General features: G+C 44.2%; 1 protein-coding gene across 1 annotated transcript in view; it reads left to right on the forward strand.

The window, feature by feature from the left end:
- The first annotated feature begins 1174 nt into the window (after nucleotides 1-1174).
- Nucleotides 1175-24015, forward strand: part of bnc2 (basonuclin zinc finger protein 2) — an 87906-nt gene continuing 65065 nt past the window's right edge. Inside the window, exon 1 of the mRNA XM_079160275.1 lies at nucleotides 1175-1332. Within this exon, the coding sequence (XP_079016401.1) occupies nucleotides 1228-1332 (105 nt within the window). The 5' untranslated portion in view covers nucleotides 1175-1227. The remainder of the gene's footprint in view (nucleotides 1333-24015) is intronic.

Here is a 24015-nt window from a genome sequence, read left to right on the forward strand (position 1 = left end):
TCATCTTCACTTTGCTGGGACAGGCACAGAATTGATGGTAAGAGACATTCATGCATTTTATGGGCTCAACTGCTTTAGCTGTATGGCGCTTTTCATGGGACTTTTTTGTAGTTAGATTTATTTATTTTTTGTTTACTTTTCTTTTCTTTTTTTTTTTACTTTGAACACAGATTTGATGTGAAACTGTTTATTTCTGTTTCACAGTAAGTTGATGTTTTCTGTTTCAATATAGTATACATTTTATATTGAAGCCTCACTTATGACAGAAAAAAAACTAGAATTGTGTTTTTATCCTTATGTGTGCATGTGCTCAGTGCTCAGTGCTGAAGGCAGCTCCCAGGTTCAACTTTTTCTACCCTACTTTTTTATTTGTATTTCTTTACTATTAGAGGTCTTAATGTGTGCATGCATGCAGGGCAATGTGTTAGACTGTGTGTGTTTGCATGTAGGTGTTTGCATTTGTGTTGAGTCCATGTCCAAGTACAAAATGACTGACAGATGGATTAAAGCAGGAACTGAGGCCATGGGCAACATCTAATTCCCATCCCCCCCCCCCCCTTTTTTATTTTACTCCATTCTTACTCTCCTTCTCATCAGCCCCCCTCCTCACCTCCATCCTTCTCCTCATCCTTCCTCACCTCCAGTTCTCCGCTCCTCTTGCCTTGTCCGAGACGAGGCCCCCGAGGAAATTCACTGCAAGCCCTCTTCTCTCTCTCTCTCTCTCTTCTTGAGAATTAACTCCACACACACTCCTCTGCCACCAGAGCTGCCAAGAAACCTCACACACACATCTACTCCCTCAACCTCCTCACGCTGTTATCCTTCTGGTGAAGCAGGACCAGCGCAAGACTAAGAAAGAAAAGAAAAAGGAACACAACCCCAAAGAGCCCACCTTCACTGACTTTTTTTTTCTCTTCTCTCCTCCTTCACACTCCCTCATCCCTCCTGCCCTCCCTCCTCTGTCTCTCCCTCTCTCGGTCTAAGTCCAAGGAGGCAGAGTTGGATGTGAGAGGCAGTGAGTGCGACGACACAGTCCCACAAGAGCCCAGCACAGACCCGGAGCCGCCCAGGCTATCTCCAGCTAAGGCTAACGGACCCACCGCCGCCGCTGGCGTTTGCCCGAGCATCCCCTCCAGTGGCCACAGTAGCAGCAGCAGCAGCAGCAGCAGTGGTCTGGGTGGCATTAGCATCGTTAGCAGCAGCGCTGAGGGAGCAGGCGAAAGCTCCATGCAGTTCAGCACCAGACCGCCTAGTGCTGAGCAGCCGGGCTTCATGGGGACATGGCAGCAGCAGAGCACTGACAGCAACCTCCTCTACAGAATGTCCCAGCAGGTACGTAAGCTCAGCTTCACCCCTTCATACTCTCCCTCTATCCCTCCTCTCCTGTTCACTTACTCCACATTTTCAGCCAAGGACTAAACTTTTATTTTTCTTCTCTTGGTGTATGTTCAGACGTTGGCTGTTGTGATTCTTACTTGGTCTGTGAGTTAAGAAGAGAGTGTTGGTTTGTGTGTCAGTATGTGTGTGTGTGTGTGTGTGTGTGTGTGTAATCTAGGGGGTAATGGGGAGGGGGTGTGTGGGAAATGTTTTATTATTACATTTTTTAAAATAAGGATCCCTACATGCAATTGCATTTTTGCAACTTTTTCACACTTTTGGAACACATCAGATTTGATGTTGAGTGTCTGTCTTAATGTTGTTGTTCCACACACAGTGTTTTCATATGTATGCTCTGCGTGTTTGTGTGTGTGTGTGTGTGTGTGGCTTTTATTTTTACTAATTCAATGCATGAGTCATTTTGTGCCCCATAAAAAAACTAAAAATTCAATTTTTTGTGTATTTGCAAAAACACATTTTTAATGCAAAATATGCACAAAATCAGAGAGGCCTAATTCATTTATTTCAGCATTTGATGGATTATCCCTTGTCCGGATTCGTTACATACATGCTTAAGTCTTCGTAATTGGTCCATGAGCGGTGTGGAGTTTAAAAGCAAGCAATAGCAGTGTTTTGGTAACCTCAGTGCCGATAAAGACTCGGGAAGGGGCACCCCTCTGGGACCGGCTAATTGACTTCATGTGGCCGAGGCAGGAAGCCCCTCGCGCGGCTACAGAACAGCAGAGGAGCCGCGAATGAAAACAGCCTCGTCTGGAAAAGTAATGATGATAACAGATCGCCTCCAACGGCTGAGGGAAAGTCCACAATTCCTCCCGACATTTCTCGCCTGTTATCGTGGATGTTACACTGAATTTCTCTCTTGTTTATTAGCTTTTAAAAAATATTTTTTTATTCTTTTCGAGCAGCCCCCAAGTTAGAGAGTTATTTTTATGGCACGGGGGGATTTTGTGATTTCGTGGGATAAATCAGTCAGGTAAGGAGAGGGAAGAGAAGTTAGTGCAAGTGTATGTGTGTGTGTGTGTGTGTGTGTGTGTGTGTGTGTGTGTGTGTGTGTGTGTGTGCGTGCGTCCGTTCGCGCGCACGTGAGGGGGAGACAGTAAAGATAGAGGATGGTTGTTAGGTTGCAGTTAATCATAGCGGGACCTGCAGGCTCTCCGTACCATACACATGCTGTTACACACTCAGACCACAGCGGCTCTTGCGCAACAGCCACGGCTCTTGGTTGTAAATGATGAGGAACTTATTTTGTCACTTTGACGAAATTTAAAGGTGTTTCTTTTCAATCCCAGAGGTGTAATCCTGAAGGTGAAACCGCTGTGTTGATATTAACATATCCCTATGTAAGTTATCAAATATCGCATTTCTGAAAGCACATTTTCAGATATTGTTGTGTTGTTTCTTACTGAAGTGGACGTTTTTCTGTCTTTCACTCATCCTAATATCTACCAAACATAACACGTCTTTCAATGAATTGCATCCCTGCACTTTTTTATTTTTTTACAAATCCCTGTCCTTATAATTGTCCTTAAGAAACGACCATAAAAAGTATTGATAAGTGAAGCAAAGGGCCGTACAGAGAAGAGAGGGCTCCTCCTCTCTCTTTCGCTTTCCCGGTGTGAAGCAGGTGGATGGGCCCCTGCGCTCATCATCTGCTGGGACCCCATGTTTGCATCCCCAATCCTCTTTACAAATGCGCACCGTTGTTTCAATATAATCAGCCGAGGGACTCGCTGTTATTTATCCTTCCTCGCACCACTTAGAAGACATCTTCCCATGTTTAGTAGGCATGACATAAATTCTCCGAAGGAAGCCTGTTCCTTGACAGACTCGCCTTCTTGGAATCTAACCGATAATGACTTTGTGTTTGCCGAGGTTGGCGCACCCTGGGGTGTTGGAGGAGCGTAATGCGGTATGGGCTTGTGTTTTCTAAATCTCCACTCTCTCCCTTAAAGATCAACTAGGTGACACGAGGGATGTGGTAGATTTTATCGTTGTTAGGCCAAATTATATTTCCATTTGATCGATGGAGACGCGACACAGCTGTGCGCAGTGCGTTTAGGCAGTGGTGAGGAGCAGGGCATCAACAAGCCAGAACATTTGGCAACACTTTGGACATTTCTTGTAAAACACACACACACACACACACACAAGGCAAGACTTTAGAAAAATTGAAAATAGCATTTTAACATGAATGCAGGTATTTTCCTTCCACGATTGAAATGACTGAAATAAGGTGGTGGATTACAGCAGGTGTCTGAACATATCGCTGCATGAACATCAGTGACCGATGAAAGTAAAGAAAGTAGAACACAGATTCTAGCTATCAAATTGTGAATCAGGAGATCTGATGTTTTCTTTTTCTTCGATGTGTTTTATAACACAATCAATCAAAAAAAAAAAAAGCAGCACCTGTCTCCTCCAGCGTAAAGAAAGATAAAACAAAAATAGATGCCAATTCGAGAATGTATATCACCTCAGAATGTATTGATTTCCTTTTTGATTGATTCCTGCATTCAAGACATGATCACGTATTTTATATTTAAATCGTGATTTCGAACTATTTCTGATTTAATAAATGAATGCATTTCCATATTCACTTGTCTTTTCAAGACAATGAAACATTTCCCTCCGGAATATTTTGCTAAAGGGGATACTGTTACAATTAGGAGCAACAGATGAAAAATAAAGGTGAATTAAATCATTTTTATTATATTTTATTTAGTTACGATTGCATATTGATAATCTATCGACATGCAACCGCATTTTATTATTGCGTGTTTCTGTCAACTAACGAAATTAACAACAGTCGTGATTAAGGCACGACTGCAAGCGGATAATTTACACCTTTCATAAGAGGCCTTAATGGGCTTTAATCCTTTCTTTCCTAAAACGCATAGCAGGAGATTCTCAACCTCCATAATCCACGCAATTGTCAACAGGAAACTACACGAACAGCATGCAATTTAAATGAAATCAATGAGATGGATTCGATAAATACTGCCTGTTGTCTCAGCTTCCTAATGTTCAGAAATCGGCGCAGATTTTACAAAACAATGCAAGAGGGAAGTTTCATAATTGTTTTTACGGAGGAAAAAAATACAAACATGAATTAGGAGTTGAATAATTTCCCATTCATTACGGAGTGATAATATTTGGAGCCTTAATTGACCCGCAGCTATGAATATCGACCCTTGCACGTTAAAAACCCCGGAGTTAAGTGATACTACGAGCTAATTGGTTCATCAGGGATAATTCCTCCACAATACAGCAGCCGTGCATCGCGTCTCTTTTTAGATTTATATTTTCTTCTCCGCTTCAAGTTGAAGGAACGAAGGAACAACACAAGGATTAGAAAAGCTCGTAACAACGCGCCTTAACCTCCACCTGAGGATCTGGTGCTGCCACCCAGGCTCACGAGAGAGAGAGAGAGAGAGAGAGAGAGAGAGAGAGAGAGAGAGAGAGAGAGAGGGAGAGAGAGAGGGAGAGGGAGCGCGCGCGCGCGCGAGAGAGAGAGAGAGGAATGTCTTCAAATCTAAAGCTATCTCTAAAATAGAATTTTACTTTTCTTTTTACAAGGGTGCTGTAAGGCGGCTTCCTATGAAGTGCGACAGGTCGACTATGGGCCGAGACCTGGCTGAGGTACAGTGGCATTACAGCTTCTGTCTGCTCCTTCCACGGAGTATATCAATGCCAGGGTTTACAATGTGGACATAATAATTAGAAATACATGGAGAGTTGTACATGGCAATCATATTAAGAATGATAAGAAAATAAATAATAATATTAAACATTTTCTTATATATTTTTTAATTTTAATTTTTTGCATTCTTTAAATTTCACATGCATTTGGCCAATTGCTAACATTTTTCAAACCCAGACCCACAAACCTGCATTGTTGTCATTTCCCTCACATCGTGCATTTGCAAATTTAAGATCCTGAAAGAGAAAACTTTCAGAAACTTAAACTAAAAAGCTGCAAAGGATTGTAATACAAATTAATATTTATATATTTCTAATGGTAATTTACATTTTTTTCCCACCTCAGTAAAAACAAAAACTGTGCTGTGATTAGTTCAAAATGGCCATTTTTATTAAAGAAACAAATTGTTGGGATTGTTCTTGTAAATATGCTAGCTCTATTGGTTGTACAAAAAATATAAATATAAATATCTACTCTGAATTTCTAAAATCTGGCTTCGGTTCTTCTATTTCCATCTTTCTTCCAATATTTTCTAGTGTATTCATGTCGTGTGTCATATTTAAAGTTTTTGTTTGGAGCAATTTTATACTGGTTAATGTATTTCGTTAATGCAGTGCAGCCTATACAATCCTGTCTGTGTGTGCTGAACCTCTGCATGCTGTTAGCTGTGAGGACATGACGACAGACGTATTAGTGGAATAACATGCTCTGCTTTGTTTTGTCTGACTGAAGAAATGAGGTTGATATTATCCTCTTCAGTGCAGATCACAGAACGCGCTAATCTGCCTATTAACACAGTGATACACTTACAGTGGTGAGTGTGAGTGTGTGTGTGTGTGTGTGTGTGTGTGTGTGTGTGTGTGCGTGCGTGCGTCCGCACCGGTTGTTTTACACAGTGGGGTACAGGCGTGCTGCACATGTGGTGCATATGCATTGCTTCTTGCCATTGTGTGTGACTGGGAGGCCGTGATTTGATACATATGTGTAGAATTATCCACAGTCAGTGAATGTGCATGTGTGTCGTTACACTCAACTGTTATTATTTCCATGTCTCTCTTTGATGGGTCGTTGCACACAGAGCATATGGATGCCTATACGTACATGTATCTGGTGTCAAACGTGCATGTGTGTGCTCTGACACTGAAATTATGTATGCACATGTGTGTGTTAGGCGTGCGTGTCTGTGCTTTTGCCATTTATTTTTTCTGAGTGGGTGGCTAAATACTCATATGCCAGTTGTGTGAGTGTGTGCGTGCGGGAGAGAGAGAGAGTTTGTGTGTGTGTGTGTGTGTGTGTGTGCGTGTGCGTGTGCGTTGGCTCCGGCTCCATGTGTGTGTGGGTGCGAGGTGAAGTGTCTCTTGGCTGGCCTTGGCTGGAGAGCTGGAGGAGAGCAGAGGTGAAAGAGGAGATTTGCAGAAAAGACATGCACCACTTCCCCCATTACTACTTTTGCTTTTTCTTCTTTTTCTACCATGTCTCTGTGTCTCACTGCCTCTTCTTCTTCTTCTTCTCGCTTTTCCTTACTCTACTTACTCCCCACACCTCACCCCCTCTTTTTCTCGACTATCTTTCCCACCTAAAACTCTATCTCCACCAGCCGTCCTCCACATGCTAAATCAGAGTGTTTTATTAGAAGGGGCTCTTGACATTGAATGTGTGTAACAAAGGGCCACGTTGGGTGTTAGGATTACCGCTTTTAATAAGACGCAAGGACAAGTGTCAGAAGGAGCACAGTGTTTCTTCAATGAGAGGAAGTGACTGGGTGTACCTCTCAATCAGCCTGATTGGAGAAGGTTTAAAGCTACGTCTTCACCAGAACAGATCCGTTCTTGTCCCTCACTGTAAAGTTGTGGCTGGCTCTTACATTGTTTCATGCGATTATTGCACTGTAACTGGCCTTTTTAGAGGGGGTCCGGATAACGCAAGCAGCGCTGAGAAAGGCCATTGTGGCATTCAGTCAGCGGGCATCTCTCTCTGTCTTTTTGCAATGAAGCAATGATGATGTGAGTGTTTCCTGAAGGCAGCATTATTTCTACAAGAGAGAGCACAGAAATGGGAGAGTAAAATTGAGTGGGAAGGTGGCTGCAGCTACTTGTATATTTACTGTATGTGTGTGTGTCTGTGTACTATTAAGAAGCCATCTAGTTTGACGGAGTAGGAGGATGTACAAGGTCCCATTCATGCTGTGGTCCCCACTATATTTACCCAGGCAGCAACCAGGGAGATATGACGTCCACAACATTTTTACTTTTAACTTGTTTCAACTGGCTTTTTACATTTTTTTTTTTTTTTTCGCTTGCATTACTTAACATGTCTTTTTATTTGTATCGAAATCTGAAGATAGATTGATATCATTTGTTTTCTTGTTATGCCGTTTGATGAACATGTTTCTGTTTCATCTGCGGTACACATTAACAGTATATTTTTTTAGTGGATAAAAATCAATAGCCATGATTTTATTTCCATATGTTTTTGTCAGACTGTTGAGACAGACACCCCCGTTTTCCTTTCTTATCCTCACCATCTCTTACTATCATAACCTGTTAACATTTTTTTTTTTACTCTTTTAGCTTTATAGTACATGCATTGATCTTGCCAGAAAAAAAAGAATCGGACTCGCACATGGCCGTGATCATGTGTGTGCCGGGTCATACAGTAACCTCTGTAGCCGTGCAGTAATGCCTGCAGGACCAGCGTTATGGGTAAGCACCGACCCCGACTCTGTGTGCGAGACCCGGGGCAACCAGCGATCAATAAGCATCATGTGAGCATCACTCACGGGTTCTATGTCAGCTGTTTCCTGTTTCTTCCTGAGGAGACGGCCGCCTCACCACCACGGTGAATGCATGAATAAGAAGAATAATGGGGAACGTAGAGAAACTATTATAGAAGTCAAAAGGCTTGTCTGGCAGGGCAGCGTGTTGTGCGTTTTGTGCGGGTGTATGTGCGCGCGAGTGTTGAGGACCGATAGAAATGCAAAGCTATCGGCTCTGCTCTTATCAGAGGGCTGATTGGTGAAATCTACTATGTTTGAGTCTTTTCCCAGGGACTTCTTTTTGTCCTGTGTGGGCATGTGCATGTAAAAGGAGCGAAATACAATATTGTTGCTCTTTATTTACTGTTATTATGTGAGCTGCTTTTACAAAATAATCAATAAAGTAGCAGTAATGTGAATAGAAATCTTAACATGTGACATTAAGGAGATTCATGTGGTATTTAAGGCGGTTAACGGGTAACATAGTGTTGAATATAGTGTTCAGTGTGGCAGTTGCATATGGGGTTTATTAAACTCAGCCATGGCATGTGATTAGACCCTCACTGCACTGAAAACATAATGTTTAATAATACAAATACAAAAAATACATACTAATTGTATGGAAAAGTGTAAAAATTATATTCATATTTTTGCGTTTTTCCGTGCTGATGGCTGTTCAAGCAACTGAACATCACTCCTTTCACTCTATTTTTCCTTTTTTCCTTTTCTACATTTCTCCTTTCAAAAGTGGGCTGTTGGATATTTGTCTTTGTGTAGTTTCCTGTAGTGGGGAGAAGTCGCCGGTGTGAAGAGGAAGTGTGTGTGTTTGAAGGGCCGGTCGCTAAGGATGTCACCACCCCGCCACTGGCTAATGAGGGGGACAGAAGCACAGGGCCAGGGCAACACACACACACACACACAATCACACACACACACAATCACACACACACGCGCGCATGCGACACACTCTGACACGGCAAGAATGCAGCAGCTGTCACCAAGGTCCAGGCAGTTATGAAAAGGTTGGAGTATAATTGTGCCTTCTGTGTATGTGTGTGTGTGTGTGAGAGCGTAAAGTGGCAGTACCAGGGGTCATGGTGGTGTTGAGAGCTGGGAGGGGCCCATGTTGGCTTTGGTAGCCCAGAGATCGCCACTGGCAGCGAGGATCATCACACATATTGACTCAAGTGAAAGGAGAAGGAGCGAGTCGGAGGAAACGTATATATATATATATATATATTGCTGTAGTATTTTAAGACATGACCAGATGGCAGAGACATTGTTGTGAGAGGCTGTTCTTTCCCGTCCTGTGTCCAGAGGAAGGTGACATTAGGTGTGACCTGCGCTAAGTGACAGGAACTCGGGCATACTTTCACCGCGGCTTCTCCCTTTTCCTGTTATTCCTCAACTCCTGTTATTTTGTTTTCCTTGGAGCCGCGCCAGCGCAACGGGCAAATCGACAGCATACTATTTTTACATCTGTCTTAAGGACCCCTGTCTGCTCGCTCTGCCTGCCAATTTGCCCCATCAGCAGTGGCAGCGAAGAAGAGCTCTCAAGGCACTGAGCCTTTCATTTTTCTGTTGGCAGTGTGGCTAATGCTGTCACTGTTATTTGAAAAAGCACTCAGGGTGAATTGCTATTATTATTGTTAAAACCATCATCATCATCATCAGGCTTATTTATGGTTATGGATAATTATGGTAATTTTGTTCAGGGCTCACAGTTGACTCCGTCTCTTTCCGCTGCTAATCCGACGTGTACTGTTGCGTGTGTGTGTTTGTTTGTACTGTACATTTTCGATGTGCTGGCAAATTACCAAAGTTGTTGTGCAGAGAAAATGGTTTTCCAACAGGTAACAGCGATTTTCGTGTCTGCAGTTCACATGTGAGGTGAGGCGAACTCGTGTGCACACAGGCGAGAATAAATGTGTTGCATCTCTTAATGCATAGGTTGAACTCTGTGGCTTATGTGTTTTTGTGTGTGAGGGCGAGAGCGGCTTTTCTCCCCAATATTTTCTCTTTCATTCTCTGTACTATTCTCTGTTCTGTTCTGTGTCCAGCTTACCATGGAGACTTGATTGCTAGAGGCCCAGGGAGGATTTTAGGGAGGTTCTGGAGAAGGGAGGCTAGTGGTACAGGCTGTGGTAGGCTTGTAGCCAACATACACACACACACACACACAAACACACACGATATTCAGTCCTACAGACTTAGATACCTGCTTTCACACACTCCTATTATGTCTTTTCTTTATACTTATTTAAGTGTAAATTGCTTCCTCCCTATACTGTCATTTTAACACTATGAAAAAACGTAAGATTAAACTCATTAGCTACTTTTTGTTGTGAGCAAAGTGTTAAAGCAACATGTGTAAGCGTTTGTTTGTGCTCTCTGCTGACTTTGTAAAGATGTTTGCGCTGTTGGATTAATAACATTTAATGGCCACTGTTAAATGCAGCTGCCTTGGCATCCCACAGCTCGTGTTTTTCTGGCAAACTGAGACTCTGGGTGGCTTTTTGTTTTTGTGTGTGTGTGTGTAGGTGTGTGTGTGTGTGTGTGTACGCAGTGCAATGAAATACCACAGTGTGTGTGGCCTGGATGGGAGAGGCATTGTGTGTGTTGTCACTGAGCATACCTGTTAACACCTATGAATCGAAACTCTCTGCATGTGAGCTGATCACATATTGAGCAGCATTGCGGTTCACTTTCTAACAATCTATAACGTCAATTAAGTCACAAATGATCTAATTAGCCTACTGTGATTCACATCAATTGGTCTGACCCTGTATCCCTGGCAACCAGCCGGGAGGGGGGGGGAGGCTACCATGCATGACCTTTGGCCCCACACATTGTTGGCCGTCCACCTCTTGTGACATTCATTGTGCGATTAAAGTGACGGCTTCAGTCTTTCAGAACGGGACAAAGTGAGAAATCCTGTAAAGAAAAAAAGCAGTTTTTCAGTGTGTGTTAAAAGATGTATTTTGTGTTGTTGACACTGACACACACACACACACACACACACTCTCACACACACACACGTATATACTTGCTTTCTCTATGTTGATGTTTTCCTTGTAAATGGCCTGGGCCGCTTCTTCCATTGTCGGGAAACGCACTCAGCGATAAGTGCTTTGTTGGAGCATCATTCGCGGCATGATGTGTGTGACTCTGACTGGCATTTAATATTTCATGGCATTTAATCCATTTGATATGTTTCCTCCAAATACAAAAAAAAAAACAAACATAAAAAATCTGGAGCTTTTGTTTCCCTTATCCAGGCCATTACTTCACAGCTTGTTGATCAGTTTAGATTTGTAAAGGGTGGCAACATGGGATTTATCACCCAGATTTACAGCTATTTTTCTGCACGACCATAAAGCTGATCAATTTAGCATCTTCATTGTGGCTAAAACGGGGCCTCATGAGGGCAAAGGTGATCCTTTGAGCCAATCAATGGCCGGCCAGATATAACTCAATAACATAAATAATACAAGTATCATAAGCAAATGGCAGCGAGATTCATCGCAGTAAAAAGGTGAAATGAGAGCACTTAAAGAGCAGCCAAGTTTACAGGATGTAGCTGCAAAGAAAGATAGCGCATTATGACAAAGAAGAGCAAAAGGAGCCGGCAGCTTGTGCATCAGTGAGAAGGTGAGGAGGAGGCTCTCTTAGAGATCAATTGGTAATATGCTGAAGTCACAGAGGCGATTAGAGGCGTCGACTTGCCTGTGTTGTAAATGCTGTCAGATCTGTTAAAGGAAGCCTAATACCTCTCAGGTTGAAAGCTGTAATAACATCAACTGTAACTGGATCCGCGGGGAAGTGCAAGTGAGTCTGCGTGAGTGGAAAAGGAACGGGAGGAAGACGAAAGTGTTTCATTGTGTGTGTGTAACGCCTAGGTGTGTTTGTGTGCTTATGCGCGGTATAGAGCAGCAGCAGCAGCACGCACAAAGGCGAGAGCCGCGGGGTTGCTCCTGGCATTTTTTCGGCCACCAGATGCCTGTCACTGCTTTAAGAAAAAAAAAAAAGAGCACGAGATGAGGACAAAGAGGAGGGGGGGAGGCAAACGGGGGTGGGGGGGGGGGCACCGCTGTTCAAATCATGTCACGTAGCGCTAATTCATCCAGCCTCATTAGAGAGAGGGAAGGGACCAGAGGGCCTCTCTTAGGACAGGGCCCGGGCTCAAACACACACATACACACACACACACACACAGATATATGCATACACTCATTGTCTCAGTTTTTCTCTGGCACATACTTACACATAGATGCAATTTCTCTCTTCCTCACACACACAGACACACACACACACACACACACACACACACACACACACACACACACAGACACGTAGACATACATACACAGATGACACTGGCACATGGCGCAGTGCGGGGGCAGTTTGGGGAATAGAAAATTGCCTTCTCAGGAAGGCCCCGGCCAATTAAGGACCTGACCGTATTGAATGTCAAGTGTTAATTTAGGCTCCCCCCCCTCCACCTCCCTCCCTCCCTCCCTCCAACCCCCGCCCTCACCCTTCAATTTCCCAGCAGTGGTGGGGGGAGAGTGTGCGTGTGTGTCCCAGAGATGAGCAAATACATGTCAAGCCAAAGTTGATTGCCTGCTCCGTATTATGTGTCGCAGGCAAGTGGCAAATGTGCTCCCTCCTTTTAGCCTCCCGCGTACCCCCCTGAGGGACGCCGCGATGGTAGGAGGAGGAGAGAGTGAGGATTAACTGTACCGCAGTGATAAGAATGGGGGTTTTTACACTGGGGAAGAAGGGGGCGAGGGGGAGAGGAGGAAAGGGGGGGAAAGTAAAGGGGACAGGCATCGAGAGAAGTATAAAGAGGGCACAGGGTTTGTTTGATCTCACAGGACTGGGCGGTGACTTTGATAGTCTTTTAATTGCCTTCATTTTCACAGAGGTGATGTCGCTGGCAGACACTCGCAGGGTAAACAGTTTTAAATAGAGAATGAGTAAATTTACTTTAGAGTTTAGAGAGCCATTTATTCAAAGAAAAAGAGAAGCTCTATTAACTTTAAGAGAAACTTTAAATGATGTCAACGTGAAGGCTCTGCAGTACACTCACAGCTGTTGGCATGGTCCAGGGGCAGACAAGGTTGTTTGCGAGTTGGACTGATGGTAAATGCCCACCTCCTTACCTCCATGATCTAATAGACATCCACTTAGTCTTAATGGGCAGATTCCCTTTCTCCTCTCGTGATGACTGTTGCACTCTTTAAAGGTGGAATTGCCTGATTGTCTTTCCTATCAACCCCCCCCCCCCCCCCCCCCCCCCCCCCCCCCCCTCCCTCCCTCCTTCAGCCTCTGTATCTCATGTTCACTACCTCTCTCCCAGGATAGAGGGGAGTATTTTTAACAAAATAAATATTAATGCATTGCTGGCATTTGCACCAAAGCTAATTCACCTGCTTTAGCCAGCCCTCTGGCAAAGGCTCTTTGTTTTACATTGGCGGCGCTGTGTTGTACGTCGACATGTGTGCCCAGGACTGTGTGCGTGTTTCTGTGTGTCCGGTGATAGTAGTGATGTTGTGAAATTGAATAGAGAGGGTGAGTATTGATCATTTCCCCCTGTGTGTTATTAGTGCTTGCTGCTACTGACAAAGAGAGCATGAGCCACCCGCACAAACACAAACTGATAAACACATACGTGCAATGTCACACACACAAACACACACACACACACACACGCAGAGTGTTTACTCAAGAAATACAGTATGTTGTTTGCATGTTTTGACAAGCGTAATACATTGCTTCAACAGGAGAAAAGTATTCTTTCCTTCGACATAATATTTTATGGAAATATCAACATTATTGCCCAGAGGCGGTGGTGGAAACCTGTAAAAATACAGCTCCTGCAGTGTTATGACAAACTGGGTAATATGTCACTGACTTATACGCGTCAAGGGTCTTTTCAAATAGAGACAATTTTAGTCTTCTCAGCTCACACACAAATGTATGCTCCTTATCCTCACACTCCGTTTTGTCAGTCTGCTGTAAGTGATGACACGTTTTGAGTTCACAAAGGTCACGGTGAAGTGTAATCCAATCTCTGATCACTGATATCAAAAGAGCCACCCGTACAGGCCTCCGGGGGGAGAAAGAGGGTGTTACAGCCCAGTATAAGTGCTTCATCTCTGGGTAGATTGTGATGTCTGCAGGGCCTCCAGAGCTCCAGTGGTCAGCGAGGACTGAGAAGTCTGTCAAGCCCTAATTGATCACCCTGACCTGGGGAGCTGAGGATAAAAGGAGAGGGTTGTGGAAGGATACAATAGATAAGACTAAAGGGAAAAGAAAGAAGGAAAAAAAAGAAGAAATTGTGCGACCGGTGGCTTAATCTCTCTGGACTGGCCATTTTTCCCCTCTGGATGATAGATATCGTAGGCCTAGCGTGTGACACAGATGGATAATGCAGGCGTCTGGGGCGATAGAGTTATAAATTAACACATTACTGGACCTTAATGTGGACTACTGTGGATGACCCCACACCAACATCATCAACCCTCCAGGCGTGCACACACACACACACACACACACAAACACGCCTACAGTCTCACTGATGCGTCTCGCTGAGCTCAGGGTGCGGATTGTACTCCTCAAGTGGCATTGATTTGTTAAAGTGCTGAATTAGCAGAAGTCCAGCTGCTCGCGCTTCTCTACTTTTTTTCTTCTTTCTTTCCCTTTTTTCTGTATTTTACAATTGCTCTCTCTTAGCTTCTTCTTTTCGCACTCTTTCAGTCCCTCGTTGTTGCTTCATTCTACTTGCCGAAGTGCAGATTTTTCCTCTCTTTCTAAATCATTGGGTTCTCTAGCACTTCCTTGCCTCCTCTCTCCGTATGATTGACTCACTCCTTTACCCAACAACACACCTTTTGCTCGGTCACAGCTTTGCTCTCCTTGGTTTCTATTTTCCCCCTCCTTAGTCTCCAGCTGGAAGGTTTCCCCTAAAAAAGAACAGTTGGTTTTTCTCTCCTTCTTCTTGTGGCCCACACAACACTGCCAGCCAAAACTGTTATGTCCCTGACTTTGAGACTGGAAGGGAAGTGGTGTGTGTGTGTGTGTGTGTGTGTGTGTGTGTGTGTGTGTGTGTGTGTGGCTGGGGATTGGTATTTAATAGCCAGACATACAGAAGAACTAATATCCAGAGCAGCAGTAGCCTGCACATTGTAAGGCCACACACAGTGACAAGCTCCTGCACAGCTCGCTGTATTTAAAACTCACCCGACTCCTGTAGTGCAAAGCAATGGCTTATACATCTACAAGCTAACCACAGTGAATTCCACCGGTGTAAATGTCATTTAAAAACAACTGAGTGCTTTTGGAGACTGAGCAGCGTACAGAAAGGGTCACTGGTGCCTCTGTCTGCTGAGCATGTAGTGGTGTGTTGTACTTGGGCTTGTGACTTGGACAGACTGTCTGGCTTTCTGATTCCGAGTCAAGGCCCCTAGCCAAGAGGTGCAGATTTGTTAGTGTCTGCTCCATTATCACCCATCACTCTCATGGTTTGTTGTGTGTGAGCGTGTGAGGAAGAGAGGAAGAGAGAGAGAGCGAGAGAGAGAAGAGACTGTCCCCCTCTTTCTTGCTTGCTGTGATCCAGCCCAAACAGTTACCATCTGGTGACCAGTGACTGACCCTTTTTTGTCACACACACACACAGACACACACAGGCATATACACACTGAGTGCCGGACTGCATCCAAGTGATGAGTGAGTGACCACTCGACTCCCCTGCAGAGTGTCCGTCTCTGCCAGACCTCCCAGATCCCTCCCCTCACTGCACATGATTGGTCGATGAAAGGTTGATGGGTGACTGATCTGTCCACAGTTCCAATAAAATGCTCAATAAAGCACCGATCCCGGCCCTGACAGGGCTAATAGAAAAACACCTAAGAGGAAAAAGCACCTAAACACACATACAGCACACACGGGTGCACGCATACACACATAATTGTTGCCAAAAACAAGCACATATCTCTCTAGTTTAAACCACATTGCTTTTTTCTGCTTTCTTTTGTGTTTGATTTCGTTCGGTGCAACAGTCAGTGATCTAGTGCTACGGTAGGTAGGAAATCGGCAACTATTGTGATGACAGATTAATTGTTTAAGTCATTTGTTATGGAAAAAATGCCACAAAAGTCTCTGTATAGACAGTTTCACAATGTATTTTGGTTTTGGACGGTTGGTTGGCATTTTACAGATCAAATGATTTATCGCTGAATTGAGAAAGTAATCGCAAGATTACTCGAGAGTAGAACTAATTGTTTTTTGCAGCCCTAGTCAACATATGCAATATAGTGGCCTTCAAAAAACAAACTTGGAATAGGAAGTGACAGTCGTTTTTGTGAGGCGCAACAAGAGAAACAAGGGTGTGTGTGTGTGTGTGTGTGTGTGTGTGTGACAGAGACGTGAGCACCAAGGTCAGAGGCAGAGAAGAAGTGACACATGCATCACAGGGTTGTGACATGCCAGGGTCACGACAAAGGTCACACTGGCTGTCCAGAGGACACACACTCATCTCCTTCAGCTCCTCTCTTGATGCAGGTCTTGTCGTTGTGTGTGAATGCGTGTCAAGAAAGTGACCGTCCCTTCAAAGGAAACGGGAAGTAGAAACAAACTCCACCTCTGCTTCTCCTGGGCAGTGTAGTCGGGGGAGCAAGGATTGAGCGGAGAGCAGGTCACAGGCCCGGGCCTAATGGTGGTGCGATGTGGTGGCTACAGCTCTCCCTTCAGTTCAAATGCAGGGAGGGGACAGAGAGAAAGAAAGAGTGAAAGAAGGAGGAAGTGGAGCTTGTTGGGAGACGGAGCGATGGAGAAAAATAGAGTGAAAGCACAAGTGGAGCATCTCAGCAAGAAAAACACTTAAAGTGAGGGATAGTAAGCAGAGATGGGGTGGGTGGGGGGCGGGGGGGGACGCAGCCAGGGGACTAAGGGGGGGAGGAGGAGGAGGAGGAGGAAGGGAGGGGGAGCTGGTGGGTGTGTGTCCCTCGCCTGAGGCTGATGCATTGTGACAGTCACTTAGAAGGATTTCACTTCCCCTAAACTGTGGCTTGCAGGAAGAAGCACCATAAGTTGGGACAATTATGGGCTGAAGGAGATATGACAGGACACATGCAGAGTGAGCCGCAGAGGGAGGGAGGAAGTAAAGCGCGCGGGGGGGTGCAAAGGCTGTGTGTGTATATGTGTGTGTGTGTACACTCAGGAGAACACAATCATATCTGCTTGCATTTGGCAGATTGGTCTGTATATGTGCAGACCAAATACTGTCTGTGTGTCTGTGTGTGTGTGTGTGTGTGTGTGTGTGTGTGTGTGTGTGTGTGTGTGTGTGTGTGTGTGTGTGTGTGTGTGTGCTTGACTGTGGGGGCCAGGGAGGGGCTCTTGCCCGGTGCACGCCATGTCAGGGAGGGCCGGCGTCTCGCTCCTCATGGTACCGTATGTTACCACTCTGCCTCCCTCATTCCTGCGCCTCATGTCTGTAACTTAACCTGGTGACGGAGGGTAGGAGGGAGAGGAAGAAAGAAAAGGAGTTGGATTTAGATGCTGCCAAGAAACATGCCCTATTTCTTTCTAATCTTTGGTTGATTTGTTTCCTTCCTGTGACTTTTTCATTTAGCATGTTAATAGTTTGGTCTTTTGTGTCACAGCCCTGATAAGTGTCCTTCATGCTACAATACATTGTATGTATGTGTGCTACTGCAAGCTCTACCAAGAATGTAACTGCAATTTGAGTGTAAGAGGATTCCAAAAAATAGACTTTTCTTGTTTCATTGAGTCGTTTTCCTTTCAGCGCTAACATGTCCGTTGTGCGAGTGAGGTGCTGGTGAAATCGTCTCTCGGCCTTTCTCTAGTTTGTGTCTTTCCGCGTGGCACCTTCAGTTACAGTTCACCTACTGTTCTCTTAATTCTCTTTGGATTTGTGTCTGTATGTGTGTGTGTGTGTGTGTGTGTGTGTGTGTGTGTGTGTGCACAGTGCGATAAATAATGATGACAGCAAAAAGAGCTTTCATTTTGAAAAATATACTACACTTGACCGCTCTGTGATACCATCTATTCAAACATAAACAGATAGATGTGCTGTCTCCCTCTGTCTTTATCTCTATTTTTCCTCTTCAGTTTTTTATGTCTCCTAAATGTTTTTATTTAAGTATTTATGTTAGAAAGGCTAATTTAAATCTACCAGACACTGTGTTTTTTTTATCACAGGCATTTTATGTATTTAGGATCACAGGCATGAGGTAGTTTTATCTCTGGGATCTGTCAGCTTTATTAGAAGGTGCAAAGCCTGCAGATTCCTAACATTTTGAATAAATTATAGTTTCCTCAAATGCATGTTTTGATGGCTAAACAGCACTTGGTATCAGGTAGTAACCACCTACAGTGTTCTGTAAGCTATTTAATTCTAAGATATGGATGAAGATATTTCGAAGATAATGATACTGCAGCAGCAAAGACACAGATTTCCCTGAAGTGATGTGTAAACTAAGATTTAGTCCTCTGCCCTCCCTGGTTTGCTCCCTCCTCATCAGTATGGCGGTTGTGTTTGCTGAGCTGGCTTTTGATAGACTTTCGTTTGGTTTGGTCATCTGAGATTTGGTATTAGCTCTCTTCTTTTCTCTCTTTCCTTCCCTCTACGCCTCTCTCCTGTGGGTTTCATTCAGATGCACCTCCAGACTGGCTGTGTGAGGGAGTGACGGAGGGATGGATGGAGGAAAGAGGGGCACACTGGGACAGAGGTTGAGGGGTATTAGACCCTGGAACACAGCTGGGACCCCTACTATCAAAGAGATGGTAATGATGGTCTGCTAGCATTAGAGAAGCTGGGATGAAAGAATGGCCAACAAACCCACTGAGAGAGGACAGTTTGGCACTGTGTCGAGCCTGAACACGTAACCAACGCTGCCACCTCTGTCTGTCGTGTCCAGGGGACTATTGAGTTTGATTAAATGTTGACGGATTTCCCTTTTCAGACAATTTAATAGTAAAAGGTTCAGAGTAAAATTTAAGTAGCTTCGGGGAGAGTCAAAAAATATCGCTAAATGCTTTCATGGAGATCTTTGCTCAGGCCCCCAAAAACAGTTTGTTGTTGTGTTCTGACCAATAAAGCACCCTGTCAAAAATACATCCCCCTCATTCACTTCAATGAGACCCCTGTACTGGCGCAGTACGGGTCCAAACCCACCGTTTACTGCAACTTCATCCGGCAATCAAATATGGTCAATTGTTGCAACAGCAGAATGAACTACAGTCACACATGATAAGCCTTCAGAATCAAACTGCGCTTTTTGGATTTAATTTTCTCACCAGTAACCATAGCAACATGTCCACGCCAACACCATTTTTTTTTTTTTTTTTTTTTTTTAAACACTGCTATTTTTGGTCTGAACCCCTGTTTAGAACGTTCTTAAGCAAACTAAAAGATGGTAGACGATCCCAAAACTTGTGCAAGAAGTCATGTTTAATCACTGTAGTGTGGACCCAGCCCTGCTTAGCAGAACCTACATCCCTGGTTGTAGGTATAAAAAAAATAAATAAAGAATAGCTGCGTCCAACTTCTTAGTGCCTATAACCCATACCCCCTTGCAGCAGTCATTAACCATGACAGGGGTCAGGAAGGGTCGTGGGCTAAGCACTCCATCGGCTATGGAGTCAATAAAGGACTCATGTCTGTCCACAATGACCCTTATAGTGATCTATTTAAGCAAGAAAGCAATGTGCATTTGTATGTCGGTGGTGTTGTTTGAGAGGAGATTACTAGTCAGCAGATTATGATCCATGTTGTGACTTGATGAAGCTTTTCCCAAAGAGGGGTGAAGTAAAGTAAGATCGCTTTACAGTGTATCTATACACCGGAAAATTTGTTTACAAAGGCGCAACCATGGATTGAAGAGCACACCTTTTTTTTTACCAGTGGTAGCTGCGGCTCTCCATACGGTCCATGCAGGTTTAAATAATTAATATACTCTTGCTCTCGCTCGATGTTGCGCTCTCTCTCTCTCCATGTCGTTCGCTTTTGCTCCCTCCCGTTTCGCCCCCCCCCCGTTCCTCTTAGCACTTGCTTCATTTGTTTGCTTTGAGGAGCTAAATCTTGTTTGCGCGTATTAATAAGTCAAGGCGGATTATCCCCCCCCCCCCCCCTCTCTACCACAGCCCCCGTAGCGTCCTAGCCCTCTCTGCTTACACTGTGTTTGCGGCCGAGTGGCTCTGTTTGCAGAATCCCCCCCCACCCCCACACCTCATACCAGAGAGGCATAGTGCGCTAGGCTAATTAGATTAATTCCGATGCCTGTAATGATTGCTCGCCATCTATTTTTAATGACTGGTGCATATCAAAGAGTAGTAAAGCATGCTGCCAGCGAAGCATGCTCCCACTCCCCCAGTGTGTCAGGCCCTGTAGGGGGCACTGGCTTAGTGTTAGTGTTAGCATATTGTCATTGTGTGTTTGTGTGTGTGTGTTCATTTGTGTCACTGCGGGCTAAGAAGGAACATGTGTTCAGTTTGGCCTCTGCCTGGCCTCCTCAACAAAACAAAAAAATAGAACACAAATAAATAAATTAGCATCCACTCCATGACATCGTGATCTTTTTTGTGGTAGTGAAATAAACACTTCTAGCTGTTGTTGTCTCTCGGTGCTGCTCATACACATTTTTTTAATTTTATTTAGGAGGGACTGGAAAATATAATAGATGACCGAGGTTAGGATTTGCAGTAAAAAAGATGTAGAACTAATATAAAATCTGCATAAAGTAAACAGTGATAGCTTTTTTTTTTTGCTCTATTATTCCCGTCTGATATTTTTTTTTTCTGCTTCAAACCACATCTTGTTTTCTCTGCTTCCTCTCACTTGTAGTAAATCAAAAAGTAAACCTTCTTCATAGTGTGTCATTGAGCATTAGGCCACGGCTTACACCTCGCCATCCCCGAGCAAGTGTGTTCATCACCCCTCTTTATGCATTTGAGATGCTGCTCATCTTTAATAGATAGATCTGAGCCTCTTCCCTCTTTCTTCACCCCTCTGTCTCTTGGCCGTGTAAAAGGAAGTATAAATATTTGAGAGGCAAGAGGTTCAAAAGTGGGGAAAAAAGGGGCGTTTAGCGAAGCCGTTTGGAAACACAAATCTGAAATGAGAGACTGCGAAGAGTAAAGGAGGGAAGACAGGACGGGTGCAAGAAGCCAAAGTCCTTCAGACAAACCCTCCGTATACAGGATATACCCTCCTGTTTTCTTCTCCTGTTCCTCTCTCACGCTAAATAAATATGTGCAACTTACAACTCACTCTCACACACACAGGGTAGATTTCCATAAAATATTAAAGAAGGTGTTTCCTGTAATTATAGCACTGTTTGCCTCTGCCTCAAAGCCTGATCTGTAATTAAACAGGATTGCACACGCACATGCCAAAGTAAAGCACGCTCAAACACACCTCCACGCCCCCAGAAACACACACACACACACACACACACACACACACACAGAGCGAGGTGCAGATTTGTGAGTAGATCTCTGTAATGCATACTCTCTCATAACACATGCTCAAATTTGTACACACACATTCAATGGACTCATTCATAGACAAGTCCTCATACACATCAAAACACACATCCTCTACTTCCTCACACACACACACACACTTTTTTTTACCTCATTTCCACAAGAAAAAGGAAAATCAAGAGTCTGTAATATGCTATCTCTCCCAGACACCCTATTGTGATGTTATCTCCATAACTATCCATATATTGATCCGCCTCCCTCTTTAATTCTCTCTCCATCTGCCCCCCTCCCTCCCGCCCCACACCCACCCAGCCCTTATCTAATCTGGCTATGCCACTAATGGCAGCCATTCTCAGCCATGAACAAGTGCCATAATGTGCTCTGGTAAGCCGTTATGATGTGAAATGACCCTATTGATTGGCTTGCATCCCCACTGACAAAAAAAGAAGTGGCGGCAGTCACTTATTACTGTTAATGAGCTGTGGGATGGGCCCTAAGTGGCACGGCACACACACACACACACACACACACACACACACACAAACGCATGCATGTGCGTACATATGCAGACTCGCACCCCTTGCATAATTGTGGAGGCATTACTCCTACCTGTCTGTGTCCCGCCACATTTCAGCTCGTTAGCGATGGGAGGTCCCACCGTGTGGGCTAGTGACGAGCTTTTAATGGCTGCCACTTGGCATTGTCACGTCGCGTTTTCGATGACTGTTGCATCTGTTTCTATTTTTGCGTCTGTTGTACACACCTGGTGGGTCCGTAATGAACAAAGCAAAAGGCTGCCACTTAGTCTGACAAATGAAACAAGCTTTTGCTTTTTGAGTAAAGCGTGTTTTAGCACAGAAGCCCAGATGTGAGTCGATGTAGGCAGTGTAATGGGAGCCGAAGCAGCGGTAAGTGTAATGATGGCCAAAACAAAACTGGGAGGTTTGGTTAGACGGCAGTGTGTCGAGGCCACAGGCGTAGATCTGACTCCGACACTGTGCTGTGTAGACAGAGGAAGGGTGTGTATGGCAAGCTGCTTTATGAGTGAGGGGAATCTTCTTCTTGCTTATGTGTGTGTGTGTGTGTGTGTGTGTGTGTGTACGTACAAGGCCACCGTGTGTTTTCCAAGCTGGCAGCGCCTCCCGGGAATAATCCATGGGACACATCCAATCAGCCGCAGTGCATGTGCGACATATGTTTTTTTATTCAATCTTCTTGTCTTTTCATCTTCCGCCACCACCAGAACGCTTCCTGCTATTTTCTTCCCAGCTCGGGACAAACGAATAACAGATGTGAGAGTTTGGAACGTACCCTCCGCTCCACCTCTCTCCTTCCCTTCCTCCTGTGCTGTGACTAGTCTGTGACAACCTTTGCACTCTGCCTCTCTTTTGTTTCCCAGAAGCTTGCCTATCCCTCGTCCGCTATGTGGGGACATAAAGCTGCACCCATCTCCCAACCCGCTCCCACTGGATGACTCTCATTCTGAGGCTGTTTGCCTCTTTTGTGTCCGTGTGTGTGACTCGGATAATTTTAGTGCACATGTGGAGATGGGTCTTGGTCCTCAGGATCCCCCCCCAGTCTACGCAGTGAATCAGAGATTTAGTTGATTTACGGGTATGACAAGTCAGCATGCATACCAAGAATAACTGTGTCATGCAGTTGCAATTCATACAATTTCATTGAGACACATTTCAGGGGAACTCAGAAGGGGAACAGTAACAGGAAATGTTGTGTCATCTTGAAATTTAATGTCATTGCGTTTTTTCACACCAAAAGTTTTTAAACGTTTCAAAATCAAGATTTCTAGTTTTACGACTGAAGTTTTTTACGGATCTTGTATCTTATAGTGGGATTTTCTGCAATATGGCAGATACAACGCTCAACTATTCCCATACAAATCAATCAGGAACTTTAATAATTAAACTATAATCCAATACATTTGCTTATTTATTAGCCCCTCAAACGAATAAATCAATGGCGTATCAATGTTGCATACTTGAAAAGATTTATTTATGCAAGGCTGCGGCTGGAACAGAGGATATAGTGGGGTGTCTGGGAAGAGTCAATATTTTCATATGTAAGCCTGTGAAATTAATGACCTAATATCTGCAATGAGAAAGCTCGTTTTAAAGGCATAATCCTCTCCCTGTTTCTTGGGAAGACAAGAGCAACTGAATCAATGAAGGTTTAGGCTCTGGGAAATTAATACCGCATACACACACGCACATGTATGGAGTCGCACACGCAAAAACCCGTGGTTATATCCAAGACAACACACACACATAGACATACACTGATTTATTCTATCTGGTATGCCAGCCCCACTGCACGCGAGAAGGTGCTTTCATTCGATCACACAAAGTGACAATCTGTGACAATAAGTGCTATTAAATGAGTATTAATGTTCTTTAATTTAAGGTGAATGGAACTTATTCAATAGACTTCTGTGTGCAACAAAAAGCAGTGCATGACATTTGGCAGTTCTTAAAAGTAGCAATCAGTTACTGTATTAAATCCAAAGGCCAAATACGAGGGGAAACTGTACCTGCACTTTACATAGTGAAAACACATGTTGAAGGAGTGATTTCTAATTTTACTGTAATATGCTCCAGTGCACAAACTGTACACTTTGAGAATTCACTCTCAGATTGTG

This window comes from Pholis gunnellus (genome assembly GCF_910591455.1).
Source record: "Pholis gunnellus genome assembly, chromosome: 5".
Taxonomy (NCBI): domain Eukaryota; kingdom Metazoa; phylum Chordata; class Actinopteri; order Perciformes; family Pholidae; genus Pholis; species Pholis gunnellus.